Consider the following 22,796-nt stretch of genomic DNA (forward strand, 5'->3'; position numbering starts at 1 on the left):
GGGGCTCAAAATCTGACGAAAAATCTGGCTGTCCAGGCCCGAAATGCGATGCATAAATTAGAGGGTGCATACGAAAACAGACGTCGAATGAAATAAAGCTCAATGAAATGACTGCGGCTCGATTTGTGGGCTTTTTCAATTGGCTTTTAATAGGGTGATAAATGTCTGTCATAAAGCACCTCAGGTCTTATTAGCATCCCGCATTAAACATGCATTAATGTACGTTTTTTATTTTAGTCTTAATTTTTGGTAAATAGCCATAAAAAAGGAGAAGGAAGGCAAATGCCAAACGATTTTTTTTCATTCCTAATACTGTTTAGTAATCGTTAGTGTGTTGAAACTGGGCAAATATTTAAGAGATTTTATAAACATTTCTAGTGTATGACGTGGAATATTCATATTTCATGCATACTTTGCATTCTTTGCACCGATACAAGCGAAAAATATATTTCGACCCTTCATGAACAAGTAACTAAGTGAACCCCACACGAATTGTTTATAAAACCCAACACACAAATTTAGAGCAAATGTATCTGTTAATTATACAGTCACATAAACAAACTCATGTACAATAACCTCATGGATAAACAAACAGCAAAAATATTTGCACAAAATGAAAAATGTCATTTGTGGTTGAGTAAATAAAACACCAAATATTTTCGGGCATGCAAAAGCAAGGCAGAAAATGTTCTGATTTTTTTTTTTTGTTTTTTTTTGTCGGTCGGTTGGATAAATAAATTTAATTAAATGCAAAACTACAACACAACAACACGGCAATCATGAACATTATAAAACTAATAAAAGCAACAGCGTTTCGCTGCCCACAACTTGTTAATAATTTAAGCGATAAATCTTTAAGCCCAGAAACTTTGAACATCGATCCGTTAGGAGTTGAAAGATTCTGCTACTGGGCTGGGAATTATTCCAGAGCCAGAAATTGAATTATGCCCAGACACACGCAGTCGGGAAGTTGAATGCTGGTCCAAGGGGAAATTATGTAGACGAAGTGGACCAGACAAAAAAAAATGGGGATAAAAAAACTGCGAAACGGGCTAGCGGAGAAATGAGTGAATAAAAAGCTGGCGAAGGCGAGGTTCTCAAGTTTAAGTAATGATAGTAATAGTTAACTTTCCTAATGGCTGTTCTTTTTGCATACCACAAGACTATTAAAGTTTGACAGCAAAGTTCGGTCTTTTTTTTTTATTAAAAAAACATCCTTGGTAATCGTTTTCAAATATTTCAACAGCTTAAACTTAATTAGGGCATTCCAAAAGTTTCCATAATATTTGCCAAATCCTTTTATTTATAAAATGAAAAAGGCTTTAACACAATTCCCTTGGTTTCAGTATAATTGGATAATTAATTTGGTGTAACACCAGTCTTTTGGGGGTCCAATGCAATCCGCATGAACTTCTCCTCCCATTGTAAACAATTTTAATTCGAATTATACAATTATACAATTGTTTAATCGGAAGCGGGAAAAGGTCATAAACCAACACTGAAATGCCGACGAAGATTACTGTCAAAAGCAAAAATAAAAATGTAATTCGGCTAATTTAAGTTAATATCAAAACTACAACCGAAATGCAGCCAGCCGCAAAAGGGAAAAGACCTTAAAAGCGTGTAATTTAATTTAATGCAGTGGCAGCCGAAATAGCAACAACATTTACAGAAAACAGAAAACAACAAGCCCAAAAGCAACAACAAAGCGTGGCGCGTGAATAAATGTGGAAAATGTTGCAACATTTCGACCATTTTGGCTTAAATGCGATATATGCGATGCAATCGCCGCCAAATCGCTCAACCATTCAGCAGGTGGGGAATGTGAGGGGGGGAGGGGGTACATTTAACTTATATCACCGACAACAAAACAAAAATTTGTTACTGCTAATAAAGTTGTTGGTAACAGCGGCAAAGTGGCTCCAAAAACTGATGCCAAAAATCAACTGAGCAGTGCCGAAAACACAACAATAAACTATTGCTTAACGAAAAACAAGAGAAGAAACTCCCGGCGAATAAAAGAAAATTAATAGGCGTCTCTGACTGTTTCGTTGTTTACTTTTGTTTTCTTTTTATTTTATATTTGTTTTTTGTTGCTACGTTGGAGCTCTTGGCCAACAATCGGAAGTGCAAAATTAAAACCAAGACGAAGAGCGGCCAAGAAGTGGCCGAAAGGCAGACAAGCAGAGGAAGTTGGAGTGCTGGAACGGAAGTAATCGGAAAAATGGGAGTGATGAGGAGAGGAAGTGTGTTTAGTCTGCCTGAAGTCTGACCCCAAGTTTGAACCCTTAGAAGTTCACTTGGTAATTAGTTGCCATTGCCCCACACAGTCTGTTTTCCAAAAGTCAACTATTTCCAACGAATAACTCTTAAGGTTTCTTGGCTTCAGAATGAATGTTGCAAAAGTACCAACCACTCAACCAACAGCTTCTTTTGTAGAAATTTTCATAAGAAATCTTTTCATCGTAATAACCCAATCAAGAAGCTTGATCGTTCTGTCTTTGAACCACCCAAACTAATTGTGTTTTTTTATTTTTGTTACTTTCAGGTAAGCAAATGATTTCACATTCCCGGAAACTGATTGCTTCGGAACCATCGATGTGTAATAAGTTTGCACCGAAAGCCAATAATTTTCCCATGAAGCGAATAATAACTAGCTGTACTGCCTTGTTTTCCCCCAACCGTTCGTTTCCACAAAACTATGCCAAACTCGGAAAGCGTCAGGCGAAACACTCTCGGAATCACGGCGACAGCTTCCGTAATTCAATAAATATTTTATTGTGTTCAATATTTGGTTGCTGATATGCAGTGTTCAGTCGGCGGTGACGTTGAGTTCATGGGTATGTTCGCTATCGACTCACGTTAGAGGTATTTGTACGCCCCCTAACTAAACTTAATGAGAATCGCATAGAAGGGCGATGATTTGTTTGCTAAGGGCTAGCCGTAACGGAATTAAGCACTTGTTCTAAATACCCCTGAATTTATTAAATTCCCATCAGAGTGTTTGTAGACATTGATATCTTTTGCGGATAGCGTATTTCGAATTCCTCTTAAGTTTTTTTTGAATCCATCTAATTTTTGCCCGATGGCAGTTCGCACTGTCCCGCATTCCTTCACACTTTTGCGAATATTATTTATGTTGTTGACAGGCGGCAAACGATGAAGCTGCGACCAAAACCGAAACATAAAACCGCCCACTGTCAAACAGCAGCAGCAGCAGGCAGATAACGGGACATTGTGCGAGTTGCAAACTGCAGAGCTGCCACAGGCACTGTCGGGAGGAGTCGGAAAGAGATGGCACGCCCCCATCCATTACCCATCTCGCTCTGGCTGGGAGCTGCTCTTCATCGGTTTGAACCTCGAAGTTGCAATATTGCGAGCACTTTATTGATAAATGTGGTAATGTGGCAAAGATGCTGCGTGCCTCAGATATATATTTATGAAAAGGGGCATAGGAGAGGTGAATGGTGGAAGGTGGAAAGAGATGGGCACTCGAAGATAGAAAGAGGTGGATGTATATGCCACAGAGCAATATCAAGTGGTTCGCACAAGTGTTGTGGGTTTGCCTGTCAGACGCCTTGTCAGGCGACAACAAATAATACAAGATATATGTATGTATATTGAGGACGATGAAAAACTTTTGCTGCCTTCGCAAACGCAAAAAAGATTCCCGATAAAACGTGAGAAACTTGTCGCCAGCCAGGCTCTTTGATAAGAAAGTCATGGGACTGGGAACTTCAATTGCAATACGAGTATGTGTGTATTTTACAACGTGCGAGTACGAACATATTTTATCGCTTCCAGTGAACCCTTACACAGTCGGTCATGCGTTTATCCCTGCACAAAGGGCGATGCTTCATGGCCTCCTGGGAAGAGATCTTTGAGTCCGGGGCTCTTTGGAGCCCAAGGATTGCAGTGGAATATCATGTTCAGTTCAGGGAGCCTTGCTAGTAAATATATCTTATATGATTCATGCCTCTTAGCGAACAAGCTCAGTGCCAATTTATTAATGGAAAATAACAGTCGATTATAATTGTTATAATTGAAACCTTTAAAATTTTTGTTAATTGCCTAAACAGTAAATTACAATTATAAACGGTCACAATGTTTTCTATTATTTATTACATTTTAAGCTTACCAAAAAAATGTAATTAAGTTGGACTAAGTTCATACTTTTGATAATATATTCTCTTTGTTGCAAACCATTAGGGATTTTGTAATTTCGTTAAAATTTGATTATTATTTTACCGAGGGAATTTTGAAACGAGTTATAGCAGAAAGCCTGCCTCCTAATCACTTATTTTGTATCCTCTTTCCTTTGCAGCCTTTGCAACCTTTCCCCTTTTCTAATTACATTGTTGCCAGAGAGAGAGAGAGAGTTTTATTAAATGGCCTGTTCCATATGCCCAGGAGGCGATAAATATTGCAATAAAATAAATTGAAGTTTAATTAAAATGGGCAGACCGCTGTCCAAGTTCTTCCCCACCACCTGTCACACTCCCACGCTGGGCAGAATATTTGCCAGGAATAAGAATGCGTAATAGTCGAAATGAGAAATGACCAGTCAAAGTGGAATGACAGGGCAGAAAGCCGGGGAAGAAAGAGGGCGGAACCACTGGCCTCTGGGGTCAACAAAGAAATGAAGGAAAACTCGGTGAAGGAAAACTCCACAGAGCCTATATCTTCTTCTTCTTCTTAGCCACAGGTGTGCCCATGGCCAGAGAAACAGCTTTTCATGTTGCGCAGGCGGAAAATAAAACATTTCCATAAATTTGGCACAAATTGAAGTCTATTTCGGGATGCAGGAGCCCAAGAGGCTGTGTGTGTCTCTGACAGAGCAAATATTTGGAATAATTTCGTCCATGAAAACATGGCAATCAAATTACGAGTGAAGCACACACTTAAAACTCATTAATATTTAAGCTTAATTCAATCAATGTGGCAGTGCAAAATGCAGGCTATAAGCCAAGCCGTAGTCGCAGATAAGGCAAAAGCAATTTTAATTAGTAGTGATCGAGTGGCACTCAGATGACACCTGAAGAGCTGCTCTAAATGGAGCACTCCCATTTCTCAGACACCTTTTGAGGCCACCCATGTGGAAGAGACATAAAAACCTGCCACAAAAGGTGGCTTTAATAATGAGCCAAAGAGCACGGCCATAAAACGCGCAGTGAATGGTGTATCTGCTATGCAAAAAACAAGGAGAAGTGGGATGGCCGTAAAGGCTCTTGCCTGCCTATCCATTGAAATTAATTAAAATATTTTTGTTTGCCATCAATTATTGCAATTTTCCCGCCGCTAACGAGCCAAAATGTCAGGCAATTAAAATTCAGCTTGTGACGTGGCCAAAATCGAAGGGAGGCGGTGGGCGTGGCTAGCGTGTGTGGTCGCCATGTGGAATCCGCTAAAAAGGACGATGCATTTTTACACCTGACCCCTGGCATGAGTCGGGCAAATTAAAAACACATTTTGTGACACGTTCCCCAATGTGTGTGTCTGTGTCTGTTTCTGTTCTCATTTCGGTTCTGCTTTTATCGGAAAACGGTTAGCACATGTTCAAGGGTGTTAAGGATAACACATCCTGGTCACGGCTCGTTAGGCTTGGGAAGAAATTCATTACCATAAAACTATAATATTGAATACATATAACATCCATTTTCAATAAGCACTGAAAAGAGTTCAAGGCAACATTTAGATTTCATATTTTGATGTATTTCTAATAACATCTTAAATCGGAACACTACTAAAACAGTTATTAAATAGTATACATATATACCAAAAGCCTAGATGTACCCATTTTAATCGGAAAAAACATCTCCCAAACCATTTTCAAGATAAAGCATCTGTCTTTGCCGAACTCGGTGCATTTCCTTCTCCGAAAACTTTTCCATTTTGGCCTTGGGTGAGCTCGCTACTCTTCTCTCATCTTCTCCTGGAAATATTGCTAATATAATTTTATTATTGGCTTTCCTGGCAGCCGGTTGAAAGTCCAAGAGCTGAATTTTCCCAGCAGCATCGGAATACATTCTGAAGAAGCTTTTCCACTTGTGACTTTTGACTGTTGGACGGATGACTTTTTGGGTGATGGAGGGGCCGGGTGCTTGGGAAATAGCTGGAGTCCCATTCAGACCTATAAATAGCTTAAGCTTCTCAAACTTTCTGGGGGAAACTTTTTGCTATTTTGCATTTAGCCAGTGCAGAGCAATTAAATTGGAAAGGCCAACGCATAGAGCGGGAAAACAGCAGGACAGGAGCTCACTTAATTGAAAAAATTAACTCCGGACAACTGGCAAATACAAGTAGGCAAGCGGACGAGACAGAGACAGAGAGGAGGTTCCTTGAAATTGGCTTTAAAGGCGTGTGCCAGCAAATTTGCATGGAGCTCGCAGACACAGGACATTCGTACAGGACACACAAAACACCCAGGACACGATGCTTTGAAAACGTCCGACTTCGTTGAACGATGAGTTTGTCAACGTCGATGAAAGAATGCGACTCAGAACTCTCTGTTTGCTAGTATTTCCTATATTCTTAAAGGATATTTTATAAACGAACTTACACCATTTGTTAATACAAAAAATGCACAATTAATATTATTTTATATTTTAAGATTGAAAAGAAAATATTTATATAATAGCTTAGAACATCAAGAAGTTATCTTTACGGTTTGCAGAGTATCTAAAGTGAGTTGAAAGATGACTTAAATTTCCCCTTTCAACCAGTCAGTCTGCGTACTTGTAAGGACTCTCTACGGTCTCCTGCTCCTTAAAGCCCACGCTTTTACTCCTTTTCTGGCAGAGTGTGCACAATACATTGTAGGGACAGTGCACTGTTAATGTGCATGAGAGCATTCTCTGTGTGTGCCCACTGTCTGCGATTTGCTCCGGGGCCCGCATGTTGAATTTGTACTCCTCTCTCAGCACAGGCTCAACTTTGCCATCGTTTTGGCTCTTTAACCTCTCAACTCGACCTCATCGCTGTTATTGGATTCCCATTTTTCAATGCTATCTGAGAGATGTGATCGAAACCAGTTTGCCCCGACATTCGATGCCCAATATGCAAATTTGGCGAGCAAATTAGTTTATTCGAAAATTGGTGAAATTTGCCGAACGATTGCCTGAGTTTCCTGATGCAGAATCCCAAACATGATGCATTCTAATTATGCAAGAACCCAGCCTTTCTGAATTGTTAATTCCCCGCCAGCAGTATTCTTCCACCGAGTTTTCTTTGCTCCACTCCTCGGCAAAAAGTTGAAAAGTGTTCCGTGCACTGAGCGAAAATATATGCTGAATGGGCTCGCTCATGAACTCGATGCGGCTGAAGAGGTTGTAATTTGGTAGGGGGCTGCTTAAATTTCATTAAATGAGGAAATTGTAAGGGTGAATTATAGCGGGGGAGTGGAGAAGGTAGTCGTGTGAACCTGTTCAAGTGCTTCGCTTGTTGTTAGCGTTGCTATATCAAATGGATTTCTCTTATCAGAATCGAAGACAGAATACCCTAACTCTCTTGAACTACTGTATATTATTCCAATTGCTTATAACAATGGAATAATAAAGGCACCAACTTATATATTCGCTATTTCTTTTAACTACGTGTCATTGGCACGTACACGAATATATATCTTGTCGTTTCTGTCAGTTATACCCATTTATAACCTCACGTTGGCTCACGAGGCTTCTCGCAGGCAAAGTTGATATAATATCCTTTACCCCGAGGAGCGGACAAAAAGCGCTGACTACTATGCCAACAACAGCAACGGCAACGGCAACAACAAATACGACAGCGACGATGACGTTTTAATTATGTGTGCCTAGAGGAAAAGCGGAAAAGTGGAAAAGCGGGGGTTGATTTAGGGGAAAAGCCGAGACACTCGCGAGACAGTTTCAGCAGCATTTTGCATTTTACATTTTGCAATTCGCAGCTCCTGAACTCGGGAGGAGGCTCAACTCGGTTTGTTAATTTGCAAAGGGTTTGGGGAAATCTGACTAAAATAGGGGTAAAATAGGGGGTGGCTGGGAGAAGACGATGGGAGTGGGGCAGCCGGGGAATGAAAAGTGAATTCAAAACGGAAACATTGCAAAAATGCGCCAATGCAGCAAATTCTTAGGTTTGCGGAGATGGGAAACTGCCGTAGAAGAAGGGGTCAGTGTGGAGCACACATATAACTGAAAATAAAAATGTGGGTTTATATAATTTAAAGGTACTCAAATATTTACGCTTTTTCATACATTTAAATTAGCCTCGTCGGATTGCAGAAAAATCTGTGCCCCGTGGCTTTAACCTCTCTCTGCTCTATATTATATTTTTTCTAAGCATTTGAGGCAATTTAACGAGCGTAGCGAAAACGCGCCATTCTACATATGTACCGAACTACATGAATATTTGCATAAAGCACACTCGCGAGCAAATCAGCAGAAATATAATTTAAAACAAAATAAGAATAATTCATGCTTAGCAAAATATTATTTGTATTGGTATAAAGTGTGTCTAACATTTTTTTTATTTTTAAAATAGATTTTTAGAATTAAGTTAAGGCACATGTATTATTCTGGCCTCAACTGTGGACATCCCATATACAATCAGCAGTAGAAATGTTTCCAAAGGGTGTCGTTGTCGCTCCCGTTTTGTGGCTGTTTCTCTAACCCCCCTCCCTCCCCGCCCTTGAGTGGCCTTTGGGGCTGGTGAAAGGGGTGAAAGGGGTGTGCAGAGGCGGGAAGGGGGGTGGGGCGGTTGGGCGACGGCCTTCCCCAAGCAATTCCCATTCGAGTGAGGCCTCCACAACGTGGGTTAATGTACTTTGCTGCAGCGGCGTCTGCTTGACTGACAGCCTCCCTTAACAGCCTCTCCACCTCACCACCCCCCTCTCCACACACCACCCACCACACACCGAAGAGTCCAACTGGATGGGAAAAAATATTCAGAGCCGTTGAGCATTTCTAACATTTAATTTCGTTCTGTAATTGCGGAAATTTTCATTGAAATGAATTAGCTATTTCGTTTTTTTGTTCGGCCTGGGAATTTGTTATTTAAAGGGGGGCGAACGATGCAAGTTAGTCATGGGTTAATGTCTGCTATCAATGTCATGGTCAAGTGGGGCTGAAATCAGGTGGGGGAAAGTATTCTGGAAACTTTAAAGAACTAATCAAATAAATTGTATGTTTTTCTCTCAAACAAAAAGGAGATTTTTATTTTTTTAATAATATAGTTTGCCATTAATCACATTTAGCTATCAACTATTTATATTATACCATACTCATTGTTCTCTAAAACCGAAGTTACCATCTCCTTCGCAGCCATAAAATACATCTCCTAATTTTATGCACAGAATCACATTTGTAACCTAATTTTATAGTTTATTTTGTCAAATTTTCTACGGTTTGTTTCTGGCAATTGCAACGCATTAAAATTCATAAAATTATGTAAATTTTTTATTACAAATTCACATTTCTGGCCAGAAAAAAAAGGTTACAAATCAAACTCTACCAATTGGGCGAACAAATCGAAATGAACAAGACTGAGCGGCACAAAATATTGGACCAGAAATTATAAATTCAAACCAAAAAACTGTTTTTTTTTATACTCACCCCTAAAGGCCAGAAACTGTGAGTGCTTTTTTTTTAGGGTTGAAAGGGTGAGGTGTGTCCCTTGCATTCCCTATTCCCTATTCCACTTTTTTTACTTTTTGGGGTGAGAAACGCGTGCGCAGGCGCCTTTGACACCTGAGATGACAATTAGAATAAAATAATAAGAGAGAGAGCCCAGAGAACCTCACTTTCAAGTGAGCTGCAAATTAAAAAACCATAAAAAAACTACAGAAAAAAATTCTTTGGAGAGCGAAAAGAAAAAATCTGGGTGGAGTGCGTCGTCGACTGGCGACATAATTTGCATAATTCGAAAAAAAGAAAATAAATGAGAAAAATAAACTAGCCAAGAAGAAGAAGAAACAGAGGTAGAAGAAGCGCAGCAGAAAGTGAAGTTAACGAGGGGAGGAAGCCTAGAAGCGAGCCCAAAGACGCTGATTATGATGATTATGTATGCAAACTCACACTCGGCACAAGAAACCAACTCGGCACAGGTCGAAAGACAATAGAATTATGAGGTGTTGAGCGTTGAGTGACTAGCGGAACGACCATTAAACCTCAGTCAGGGCAACAAACAGGGGAATGCAGGGAGATATGTACAGGGAAGACGCGTATCTGAGGCCCTAGAAACAATAGATAGAAAGTTATGGCCAACATTGAAAAGCCGAAGATGAAGAGTTGCACTTCAGAGGGAAAAGAAAAAACAGAAAAGGAAAACTAAACGAAAACACGGTTAATAAAGCGTTGCAAATGGGAGCAGATATCCGAAATAGGTTCAGGTAAAATTTGAAGATACAGAGTAACACCGGAGGAAGTGAAGCGACGTCTTGTCTTTAAGAAATCGAATTGAATTTTAATGATAAGGTTGAGGAGTTACTTATTAGTCCGATCGTGAGCATTAGGTCAGCTGTGGCCTGGGGCTCCCAAAGAAGAAGTCTACGAAATGGGTGTTGGCTGTTGAGGCAACAGATGAACAGGTCGTCGAGAAGAGGCCATTAAGTCTACATTAATTATTGCCTAGAGTAGGGGTTAAATTGGGGTAGGACATTAGGGCATAGTTAAGGAAAACATCATCATGTTTTATTAAGGTATCTCTCTCTAAAATACCAAACATAGATGAGCACCACCTAAAAGTTTAAAAATTAAGAAATTTGTCAAGTTTGTAGACCTTTTAAACTACAACTAGAAAACTACAAATAGATAATTATTACTAACTATGGCGCTATCATCTGATAAATTTCAATTTTAGTTTAATACTAAAACAAGCACCTAAATGATTTAAACTATTACAGCAGTAAACCCTTTATTTCCTTCGTTTGATATCACACCCCTTGCCACCCAATATCACTGCAATTTTGATATCTGATCTCTCAGTTCAGTGAGCCTGCGCCCAGTTCAGGTGTTAATGACTTATTCTACTGCTCACAATGAGATGGTCAGTCCCATTGTTTGGCGTGTTTTGCATGTGCGACCAAGTTGGGTATGAAATTATAGAAGAGAATCGGCATCATAGGCCTATTGTTCGGAGCTCGAAATGGACAGGGGCCAACCCCAAAACGAGAACAAAACATAAAGCCAGGCCGAGCCTTTTCTGACATGCTCGTATCCGGTACCGGCACCACTACCGGTATCAAATAATGATAAAGCCAATGGCTTGATAACGTCGGCTCAGGTTCACTTCGAACATGCGAATGAGCTACTGAACATCGAACATCTTGGCTCGGATCTTGGCAAAAAAATATAGTATCTTTATAGCATTGCATTTATTATTAAGTTAAAACGCAAAGTGCACTAGCTGCTTGGTAACATGCATAACATATAATGATGAAGTATGACGATGAAAGTATGATGATACCATGTTATATGTTGCCGATCGAACATGTTCGTTTTCACAAGCCCACTGTGCGGCGCGATCGAACTTGCTTCCAAGCGGGGGTTGAAACTACAACTCCGGAGACCTACAACCACTTTTGCCAACGCACAGAATTCAGTTGGAAAACATTCTTCGTGCGGTTAGGTTGTACATATAATCGGGTTCCGTGTCGATTCAGTGGGTCAAGTTCGCTGGGAAAATTACGAAAAAAGTTAACTGCGAAGCGAACATAGCGAATGTATCTCGAAGATAACGAACAAAGACATTGGAATTCAACACAAAGTTTAGTTGATCGTATTTAGTGTTAACACTACAACTAGTGTGCAATATCAACGGATAAATCCAAAACGAATGGTAGACCAAAAACTCGAAACTACCTGGTCTTGGGAAACAGAAAAGAGCAAATCTTGACCTAAGCAAACAAAAAGAAAAGTGAATTAAACCTAACCAAAGGCAGAGAACACATCTACCTGTTCGAAAATCTCACAACTGATCTCAAACAAAATGAAATATCTAACGAATACACACAAGGAGTCCTACACACTGGTGGCACGCAAACGCTACATGAAAAATCTGCTGTACGTATACATTCTTCACAAGGATATACCAAATTTCCAGGTTCCCTAAACTGGCAATTGGATTTCAGACCTTTTAGTTGTGTCTTCACACAATTCAGTTAAAACAATTCAACATTGATCTCGTTTCTAGTAATTTATGTTTGGCCTTCATGGCCAAACAAACCCCATTGATTACGCTTCAATATCTAGGCATAAATGTCATGTAAGCAAATATTGACAAAATTCCCTCTGTCTCCCATTATGTCTCTTTATGTCGCCCTGTGACATATGCAAAAATTATGCAAATTGTTTGATTCGCCATTTGTATGGCGAATGGGCCTTAATTAGCCCCGTCTGCCTGCCAATAATGCACTCGACTGGATTTCGATTTGGATTGGGAGTGCGCCCTAAATAAGCATAATGCATTAAATATGCAAATATCCCTCACACCACTCGTGCTTTTAATTTTTCGCAAACTGCAAACTGCCAAATGTCATTCGTTTTTCGGGGTTTGTTTACTCGGCGTGAAACAGCAACCGCAAAAATCGCGAATGAGTTATGGATTATCGGAATGTAACAAGGGATATCTAAGACTCTGCAAAGAAGCCGTTTTCCAGAACCCTTACGGCTAAGGAAAACCTTTTTGTCAGTTTCTTAGGCTGTTTTGTTAATTAAATTTATGATTAATGAATGATGGTGTTGCTGCTGCTGATGATGATGATGATGCTTTTCCCATTTCCTTACCCTAACAGCTGTGAGAGAGGGGTAACGAAAAAATTGCAGGGAAAACGTAACGTGTAAGGTGATATGGCTTAACCCTTTTGTGAGTTTTTTATTTTCGCACCCTCGTTAGGCGTTCCTTTTGCGTTTTTGCGGATTTATTTTTTGCAAGTCAGCTAAGTCAACAGTGGAACTTCTGTGACTATCAATTGGCTGCGATCGGGCACAAAATCTATAAACAAGCAGAAACCGTTAAGCCAATCCCACACATGCATATCCGCCTGGCCAAAACTGGGCACTCTTCCCCTCAGGGTCCAAGATCTCGCAGTGGAGTTCAAACAGTGCGCAGACGTGCAATCATAATTTGCCCAACTGCAACCTCGACTCCTAATTTTTGTGCCCGCACCCAGACAACTGTTTCCCAGGGCCCGCGGGGGAGGGAGAGGGGGTATTCGGGCCTAAACAGCCGGTAGTGAATGGTCAAAAGACATGCAACAGCAACAGCAGCCAACATAATTAGAAGTCTGCAGTTGTGGCGGAAGTTGCATTAGCAGGCAATCAAAATAAATCGGGGCGTTTTATTGGACGCTGAATGTGGAAAAACGCGAGCAAATCGCGGGCAACATTTGTGTGCACAACTTCCCTCGTGCATCACGTTTGTTTTGATCTCCTTATTAATCAATATAAATTGGAATGAAATTGCATAATTTAATTTCATATAAAATTAGTAAGCAGAGATAATTTAAGAACTCTTAAATTTTTCAAGAAACTTGGATCATTTCGAAATAGGCCGCATAAAACGCGCGCAATTCGCTTGGAAAACGCCATGACCTTTCCGTTGCTAGTGCTTGCATTAAGTTCTACGTTATGAAGACGGTTAAAAATGTAATAAATACAAACCCACAAAATGCAATGCCAACATAAGTAGGGGTACTAAAAATATATTGCTTTGGCAGAAACCGCATGCGAGTCGCTCGCTAGCACTTCCAGCGGTTTTAAACGCGCTGCCAGCGTGTTTATCCCCGAGTGCGGTAATTATTACCCGTCGACGTTTAACCCACTAACACAGACTTGCCTCACATTGGCAATTAAGCATTTAATTAAATCAGCCCAATACGGCCATCCATCCATCAATCGCGTCAAGCCGGATAGCAGTCAATCCAGCAATCCCTCAATGTCGCTTCTTTGTCAGATTTTAGATTTTCGACTGTGGCGGAAATGTGTTGCGAATTTCCACCGGGGCCGGATTACAATGTTTATTTTTAGTTGGCCGACATGAGGCAATCCCGCTATGACAACCCACATCGTTCAAACCGCTCGGCAATAATTGGAAATTAACGAGACCCCGAGGCGAAGATTTGACACCAAAGATTGCAAGTCGCGACCTTCCCGTTGTCGCCCACATAATATTCGGGGAGTTGGGACTTAGTAACGTAGGAGTGGGGAAGTTGCAAGCCGACCTATTAGCCAAAGTCAGAAAGCCATAAAGCTATGACTAAGGTGTGCGAACACGACACCTGGCCAAAAGGAAAAGCGCGCCAAAAATTTGGTCAACGATTTTCGGCAAGGTGACAAAATGGGGATGTATGGTAATAGGGAGCTATGGTTCGGCACGAGCAATATGAAGAAGCGCGTGCCTTGATCGCATTAATTCCAAGCCAAGGAACTCCGCTACACTGAAAAAAACAAAGTTTAAACTAAGAAGATGCGCCAAAAAAGAGCCTTAAGCTGCTTTTGATAGTTTTTAAAAGTATGCAAAATATATAATATCATTTTTCCGATATAAATTTTAGTCTTTAAATTTATATAAGTTGATGAATTATTTTTTCGAGTGCAAGATAAAGGGAAGAAGGCCAAGACACAGAAGAGCCTTCCGTGGCCTTATAAATAGCCATGCTAACTGACTGACTGACGCGCTTCATTAATATGCAAAGTGGCTCAGCTGGAATCGCACCCCCCACCAACCCGCCGGCCAGCCCCCTTTTGCTATCTATGTAGTAACCCACCTGTAAGGGGCATGAAATGTATAAACGTTTAAACGGTTATTACCAGCATTTTTATGCTGCATTTGCACTGGCCAAAACGGGAGGAAAACATGGCCAACAACAGGTTGTTCTGAGCCCCCCTTTCTGCAGTTCTCCAACGACAGCAATTGCGTGTCAAATTTAACTTGACTGGCAAACTAAGTGGAGGCATCGAGAGAGGAGTATTGAAGTGTGGGGAGGCGACTGCTTTGGGGAAAGGTGGCCGGAGTAAATGGGTTGTCGACGGTGTTCAGTCGCCTTTTTCGAATATTTCCATAAATATGTATGTGCTGCATATTTATCAGGACTTTAGCGTAAAGCTCACGAAGGGGGGAATTATGCAACGACTCTGTTGGTTATAGGGGAAATCAACATGGTTCCTTTTAATTGAAATAATTAGTTGCGGAGTAATGGTATTGAATAATTGGAATAGCCCACTCTAAGGCCTCGAGCTTGACTTAATGATGAACTTAACTTTAAGCTATCTTGATAAAAGGTTATAACCTCTGAATTATTAGTTGAACCCTCTACTAATTCCACCAAAGTCATTTCTAAATGTCCCATTTGAAAGTCATCCCAAGTAAAGCATTGACCTCTGCCGTTATGATCGTTTTATTGCCGAGAGTTCCTGGCCTACAAGAAAAATCGAAGACCCTTTTTCCTTTACCCTTCTCTTCTCTTCCCTTCCCTTCTAAAATGTCAGCAATTTGGGTCTACTTAGTCCCATAATCTCGATTTAATTTTATAGGGATTCTGGGAAAATCTTTTCCACTGACCGCACACACAGCTGTTCCCTTTAATTTTCTAATAAATATTCCTTATCCTTGGCTACACTTTCACTCAAACTTTCTTTTCTGCGATCGGGCAGCCATAAATTTCCTAAAGCTGTCAGCAAATAAAATGAAAAACAGGTTCTGCCAAGAAAATGCTTAGAAAATTGTGTAATTTTTACCCCAAAAAAAAGTTAAAATAAATGCGATGGACGATTAAAAATATGTAAATCAGGCAAGGAACCCGATTCGAGCGATAAAAGTTTTTCTTTTTTCAAAGGCGTCGGAAAAAACTTTTCCGGCAAATTTGTGGCTAATTTATGAGACCAACACAGGTAGCAAGGAATAAGGGAAATGAGCTGAATCTGGAAAGAACTGGCTGTACCAGGATAAGAAAAGGATATCATCTTTGCAGGAGCAGGACTTCGAGTGTCTGGAACGTGTTGCATTTATGAGGTTGAACGAAAGGGGAAACGGGTTCTCTTTATGTGAGCATTGCACAACCCCCTTGTGAGGATTTTCCCCCTTTCCAACAGACAAAGGAAAACTGGGCACAGGCAAGTTTTCCACCCGGCAGCGGAAATGAGAAAAACTTGTGCGCGAATCCTTTTCGACTGCATCTCAGCGGCTGTCTTGGAACTAATTTTAATGACAATTCACGAGGCGCGGAAGTCGCGACATTCGGGATAATGTGAAAATGGACAGAGGGGAGAACGACTGGCCAGGCAAAGAAACGGGGTGTGGCACTCCGTGGAAATGCAGATTTTCCATTTCCCTAAAATCCTCCTTCCGCCACCCATTTCCGTGGCTACTTTCCCAGCGGTTACTTCGCAATGTTTGGCAGCCATTAATCATAAACGCATGAAGCGGCTTAGCATGCAGAATTTGAAAACAGTGACTAGAATCGAAAATAAAATCATAATACCTAACTATACAATGCCTTTTTTACTTTTGTACCTATAAAGTTCTTCAGAACACGGAAACTTGTTAAAATTAATCATTTACTTACCCTTTTGCACAAATTAAATGTTAATTTATTGCCTTTTTCACTTGGTTTAAGTTCAATTTCCAGGGGACATTTTCGGATAGTATTAATTACAGGGTGCTGCCCTTATTCTCCGCCTGACCGGTACAACGACCCCTGCAGGACCTAACTTTGACTTTTTGGTGCCATGCGAGTGTTCTAGTGTGCGAGTATCCTTTGATATGTCGCCTGTCCGCTTATCGGAGCGAGTGCATCGCTCCCTGCCTTTCTCCCTTTCTCTCTTTCTCCCGGCCATTTCCCCGCTTTTCTCCAACTGCGATGCTATCTGTGAGTGCTCTAGTTTCCAGTTTGCCTGACCCATTATTAGCTGTGAAATGCATGAATGTCTCTGTGTGTCCTTTTGTCCTTTGGGACTTGATTTCCTTGACGTCGGACATTTCCTGTAATTTCTCACTGGGAAATATGGCAAGCACACACACACATCAAGAGAAAAGTCTTTGAAAAAACGGTTTAAATTAGCGCCTGGGGAATGGCCAAAAAACAATGTTAAAAAGAACTTGACTTGCCGCAGAATGACATTTCCCACTGCGCACTGCAAGGTGTTCTTTTCGATTCTCTTCCTGTGTTTTTTTCTGGATTTTTTTCCGGCTCAGCAAAGTGTTTTTCCCACGTAGCATAACCGCCACTCTTTGGGAATATATTAACCCAAAACTTTTGTGAAAATACCTCTATGTACTCCTAGCCGTAGTACCCTTTCTTCTTGGATTTTTGAAGCCATCTATCTTTTGGCTGTCAACACCGCATGGCTTTGTTCTTTGCTCTTCTCTGGGTCTCCGTCTCAGTCTCGTCGTGGTAATTGTTTTTCTTTACTCAACCACCCAAAACCCCTGCCCAGTTTTCCACATCTTGCGGCTAAACTTTAAACACGCGCAATGCGCTGCGCATGCCAAATGAGTGGAGAATCTGAAAATAGGGGGGTTTCGGTGGGTGGTGCCCATAAATTTGCATTTAATGAACATTTTCGAAGAGCCCTAGAAGATGCCGCCCCTCCAGAATTAACGCTTTTTGTATGTCTGTAATGGGTTTTAATTATGTGGGTGGTTGCATATAATGAGGTAGCTAAATGAAAAGGTTTTTCAGCGCAGGCGTCACCGCAGCACAGGAAACGTCGGTTTGGTGGGTGTTTTTCTTCTTTTATTTTCCAGAATGAAAGAGAACCTAGAAACTGCATCAGATTTCAGTATAACTGTAGGTTAAAACCCTGTTCGCATCACATCATCACCGGCCATTGTTGGGCCATTTTTGCAGTTGACTTCTGCGATCCGCATCCTCGGTTCTACCCTCCCTCTCTGCAGTCAGTCACCGATTTGATTTCATTGCCATTTGTCGAACAATTCATGTGAAAAATTGTCATAAAAATGCTATAAAAGTGTTTCTCGTTCCGTAATTTGAGCAAGCTACTACAAAAATAGTTGTAAAATCTGTGAATGCATGTTGCACAGCATGTAAAGCTTTAGAAAGATGAGGAAAGCAAATTATTTGATTTATGAAATGGGTGAAAAGCAGTAAAAACCATTGATATATTGGATTTTATTACCGTGGAAAATGGGTTAAGTTCGGTGGGAAATTGGGTGAAGGTTAAGTGCGTTTTATGTTTGATATGATACTGTAAAATAATATTTTTCAGCTACTGTTGGTCTAAAACGAAAGTAAAAACTGTGCGCTTTATTTTGTGAGTTAATATCATCAAATTTGATGTGTCTCTTTTTTCATTACATTTCTGGCCCCACAAAATTTCTGCTCTCATATCCAATTACCCCCGAATATCACTTTCACCGCCACTTTGCTCGCAACACCCTTGAAAACTATCCACACGCAGTCACATGCGGAGGAGTCGAGCCCTCCAACTTCAATCAGGCTCATCACAGTCGTTTTTTTGATATCCTTTTCTCATAACTGTCATCATTTCATATGCGAGCTCCATTTGCTTGGCAAAGGGAATGGGTAGGTGTTAATTTACGAGTGACAGCCAGCGAGCTCCTCCTGTTAAAAATAAACAGAGATGCGAGCGGGCGAAGAGATGCTCCTCGGCTATTTCGGAAATTGTGGAGCAGAGGAGCAGCTGCAATAGCAGCGACTGCTACGACGTCAAAGGACATTGCACAACATCAGGGTAAACATCCTCCTTTAAGTTTTATGTGTTCATTTCGAGGCGTTCGTCGTTTGTATGTCAACATCAACTTCCCAAAAAAAAGCAAGAGCAAGCAGCTCACAAAAAACATGCGCTAGTGACAATAAACTGGAGAAAAATATGAACTCGTAAGTGAACAGGAGAAATATGTTCAAGTGGCCACTCATAATTCTGAAAGAGTGCGTGAGAGCTGCTCGAGATGTTCGAAGAGTCAAAGAAAAGGATTCAGGATGTGCAGAGAGTTCTTGACATTCAGACGAGCGAGTCTGACAAGAAAGTGGGAAATGTGTTCAGTGAAAGTTGTAATATTGGATGCGCTGCATATTGGCAGTTAAGCTCAACTATATTCCTTCATCTCTGTTCTCTGGAAATACAGAAAACAATAATCAAATTTTCCCAACACAGACTATAAAGTAAACTTCATTCATCGTCTAAACGTTCTTTTTACGAATCCATCGATGGTTCTTTGAGAATACCTCCAGGAGCTCTCAAAGTCAGGAAGTCTTGAGCACTGTAGTGGCACTTTTGATCGTGTTTTATGGGAATGGCATAAGTTGTCGGGTAGACCAAACCAAATTCTTAACCCCTCGCAGTGGCAGAGGTTAACCCCTGTGTACCACTTGAGTGTTTGCTCAGTGAGTCGAACGAAGGAGGTCTCCTGTCTCCGAAGCATGAAGAGATTGCGTGCTCGCGAATCTGAAGCTCAGCTGTGCCAACTCCAACTCCAACTCTGCTCCAGTGATTGACTCTTTGCGTGCCGTGTTATTAACCCGTTTCCTGTTTTGTTTCTTTTCTCATTGCAGACGTCAGCATGCCTTCATGGCCAACACACAGAAGCAGCAGCCGGCGGGCGGAGGAAGTGGCTCGGGCAGTGTCACCCACAGTCCGGAACGCCTGCGCGGAGCCACCACAGCCACCCAGGATCTCTTCGAGCTGCTCGAGCGTGTGCAGTGCTCGCGACTCGACGACCAGCGCTGCGTCCTGCCCGCGTACTTCTCTCAGGTGCGTACAAAGAAAAGAAAGTCCCTCGAGCGGAACCCTTTCTTAAGGGGTTTTAAAAAAGAAATTAGTCGATCATAACTATGGCAACTAAATTGGCAGTGCAGAGCACACAATTGGGTTTCTTTAAGACCACTCCTGTACGTTATCAAGATAGACCGCCTCTTGACCTACGACAATGGGCTGGCAATTGTCCAACGCTGGTCATCGGCCCTTGCGGATTCGCCCAGTCCCCGGGCATATGCTCCACTAATCTAAGTGTGTGTGTGTGATGGACTGACCCATAAAAGTCCAACTTGCAGTTGCCCATATACACGTATAGTGTGTACCTCATTTACCCCACCCTATAGTAGTAAAAATTTCATTTTACTGCCGCCAAGCCATAAAAATTGCCAATGAGACAATGCATGGTGTATGGGACGAAGGCAGCGAAATGGTGGGCGAACCTACATACATAGATCGAAACAAAGAGCCACCAACAACAATACCTCATATGAGGAGTCCTATGCCACCATCCCCCTCTTGGAGACAAAAAGAAAAAAGCAAAAAAACCTTCAACGACTTTACCTTTCCAAAACATCTGTATAATTTGACATAATCTGCGCTTTGTTGTGGTCTTTTTGGGGTTCCGTCTCCTGGTTTAATAGGCAAATTGTTCGGCAGTCATGGGTTAATACCTATGGGTGCGGGTGTGTGCTGCCAGGGATTAAGTGGTCGGTCGGTTGGTTGGTTAGTTCGTTCGTTTGGTTGGTTAGTTTGATGTCAATTTTTACGATTCAGCTGCGGTCTTTGAAGTTTTTGGCAGCTGTCAGGTGTGGCTCGGCCACTTCACAGCAAATTTATTAGCAGTCTTGAAGAATAGATCGATAGTCTTTTAAAGCGGAAAGGACAGAAACACCTTAGAAGCAAAAATTTTAACAATTAAATGGATATTCAATTAATGAAACTGCATTCCAGGTATACTTAAATATGAAATATTTGTATATGGAATATATGCTTTATTCGCGTTCCAGCAGGAGTTGCACAAAAAGTATGCTTCTATAAATAATGTATTAAACTTCGGTTCGTTTCGTTTGAATTCGCTCCGAAGCTGAGTGGCGCCATGTGCACATGCGTCGGCTATTTTGTGAACTACAAGTTCAGGTTGCGCTTTATAGCCGCTAGTGGCGTATTCGGCGCCACCTATCGCATGCAATGTGAACCTCTGCGCAATGCGGCGCCAGTGTGCCTCGAAAATTGAAAGGCTCCTAAAAGTATGCATCAGCTTGCTTTCAATAGCATAGCATTGTTTTTGGTTTACAATCCTTAAAAAAGGATATTGCAATAAAACTATTAAAAATGCTTTACTGAAAGCAAAATATTTCGAAGCCTTTACATACAACTTGCAAGACTTCAATCGCAACCTAAATGAGCAGCACATATTATGTATTTTTTTTATAACTTGACCCGTCTGTGCGCTTAAACGCCTCAACTATAAAGTTCTATACGACATTTTTGTCCAGTTTCTAGAGCATAATCCACTTGGCCTTCTTAAAGAATTATATCGTTTCCTGTTTGGTCTTTTCTCAATCTTTTGCTTTTTTTTACGCAGCCCACCCGTTTGCTAGGCAAGTCTTTTCAGATTTTAATTTAGTTTTCGCAACAATTTCGGAGGCAAACTTTTCTATATCAAAAGGCAAAGCAGCCGACCCCTCACCCCCTATCCACAAGTGGTTTTTAACAGTGCAGCAAAGTGCAACCCGCAACCAGCAACCCGCATCCCTTATCCTATGCCTATGCTATATTTTCTCAAGATGCAGCCTTCTCATCCACATTCGAGTGCCTTTCATGCAGGCTCTCCTCGGGTAAAAGTAAAATAAAAGGGGAAAAAAGCAAAGGGGAGTCTGGCAGAAAGTCTCGTCTAGCATCTTGAGGCAAAACTGGGTTGACTCTCAGACCGTGTTTGAAAATTATGTTTGCTCAAGTTGGTAAAATTGAATTTGGGCTCAGGCCAGTGGCTGTCAAACTGTGACTTCTGGCCACGTGCCGTGTGGAAAATCATTCCTGAGTGCGAGAGCGAGTGACTTTTCCTCCGGAGTTTTCCACACACTCTGCATGCCGTTGCGTACGGAATTCCAGTTTCGCTCCTCGCAACCTTTTCTATTTATTTTCCTATTTTTGTATTTCCCTGCGTATCTACGCTCCCTATTGTGTAGTTTCTCGCACGTTTTTTCCCTTGCATAGTTTGGGGCTAATAAAGGTTTGCCTGGGAATGTTTAAATTCCGTCCGGCATCCTTAAAATCCCCCTCTGTTCCGACTCCATCCTCAGCGGCTAATTAAGCTGCCCAAATATCAGTTGTTACGGGTTCGCATATTCCGTACACAGAAAATAACTGACACTGGCACAGAACATACATTTCTAAATAATGATATAAGAGTTTTTTTTTAATTGACACACCACTAAGATATTTTTCCTAAATATAAATGACTTAGTTCATATTTTCTTATCATTTCTTGTTTACTAGCAAATTTAAATTGTTAGCAAAAAAAATAGTTTTCCGTTTAATATGATAAATACATTTTTGTGCGTTATTCATACACTGAAAAATATTTTGAACAGCAAAGGAAAGAGTTATTGTAATTTAAAAAAAAATGAATACAAATTTTTGGTGCACATATTTTTGCTAGTCTTTTGTAAGCGGCTTTTTCCACCTTTTGCTGCATTCCCATGAAGCCGGAAATCTGGGTCCCTTTGTTTTATGGAGGAGAACCCTCCGCCATCTAAGATTCGCTGGAAATTTATGCGCGACTCCCGCTTTTCCCGCTTCTCTCGCTTTTCTCCCCAATTCCCTTCCATTCGCATTATAAAAATATACTTTGTCCATTTAATTTGGGTTGCTTTGGACTTTTTCTTGCATATTTTTCACGGACTGTGGCTTCGGTGTTGGCCCCCCACTCCCCGCCCTCGTCTTTAGCCGCACACACATTAGAAGTCTCTTATGTCTTTGTCTCAGTTTGTGGTGCTCGCCGAGTGCAATTTGTCTGCCCGCCTCTTCTCACTCTTCCTCTTCCCTTCTCATTACCCCCCGATTCCACTCGCCTTCTCCACTTCTCCA

General features: G+C 41.2%; 1 protein-coding gene across 4 annotated transcripts in view; it reads left to right on the forward strand.

Annotated features, from left to right (window-relative positions):
* The window catches only part of LOC122611936 (rap1 GTPase-activating protein 1), a 79,679-nt gene that overhangs the window by 20,744 nt on the left and 36,139 nt on the right, over positions 1-22,796 (forward strand). For all 4 annotated transcript variants that reach the window (XM_043785358.1, XM_043785360.1, XM_043785359.1 and 1 more), the window contains one exon: positions 19,505-19,703. In XM_043785358.1, coding sequence (XP_043641293.1) covers positions 19,505-19,703 — 199 coding nt within the window. The remainder of the gene's footprint in view (positions 1-19,504; positions 19,704-22,796) is intronic.

This window comes from Drosophila teissieri, chromosome 2L (genome assembly GCF_016746235.2).
Source record: "Drosophila teissieri strain GT53w chromosome 2L, Prin_Dtei_1.1, whole genome shotgun sequence".
NCBI lineage: Eukaryota > Metazoa > Arthropoda > Insecta > Diptera > Drosophilidae > Drosophila > Drosophila teissieri.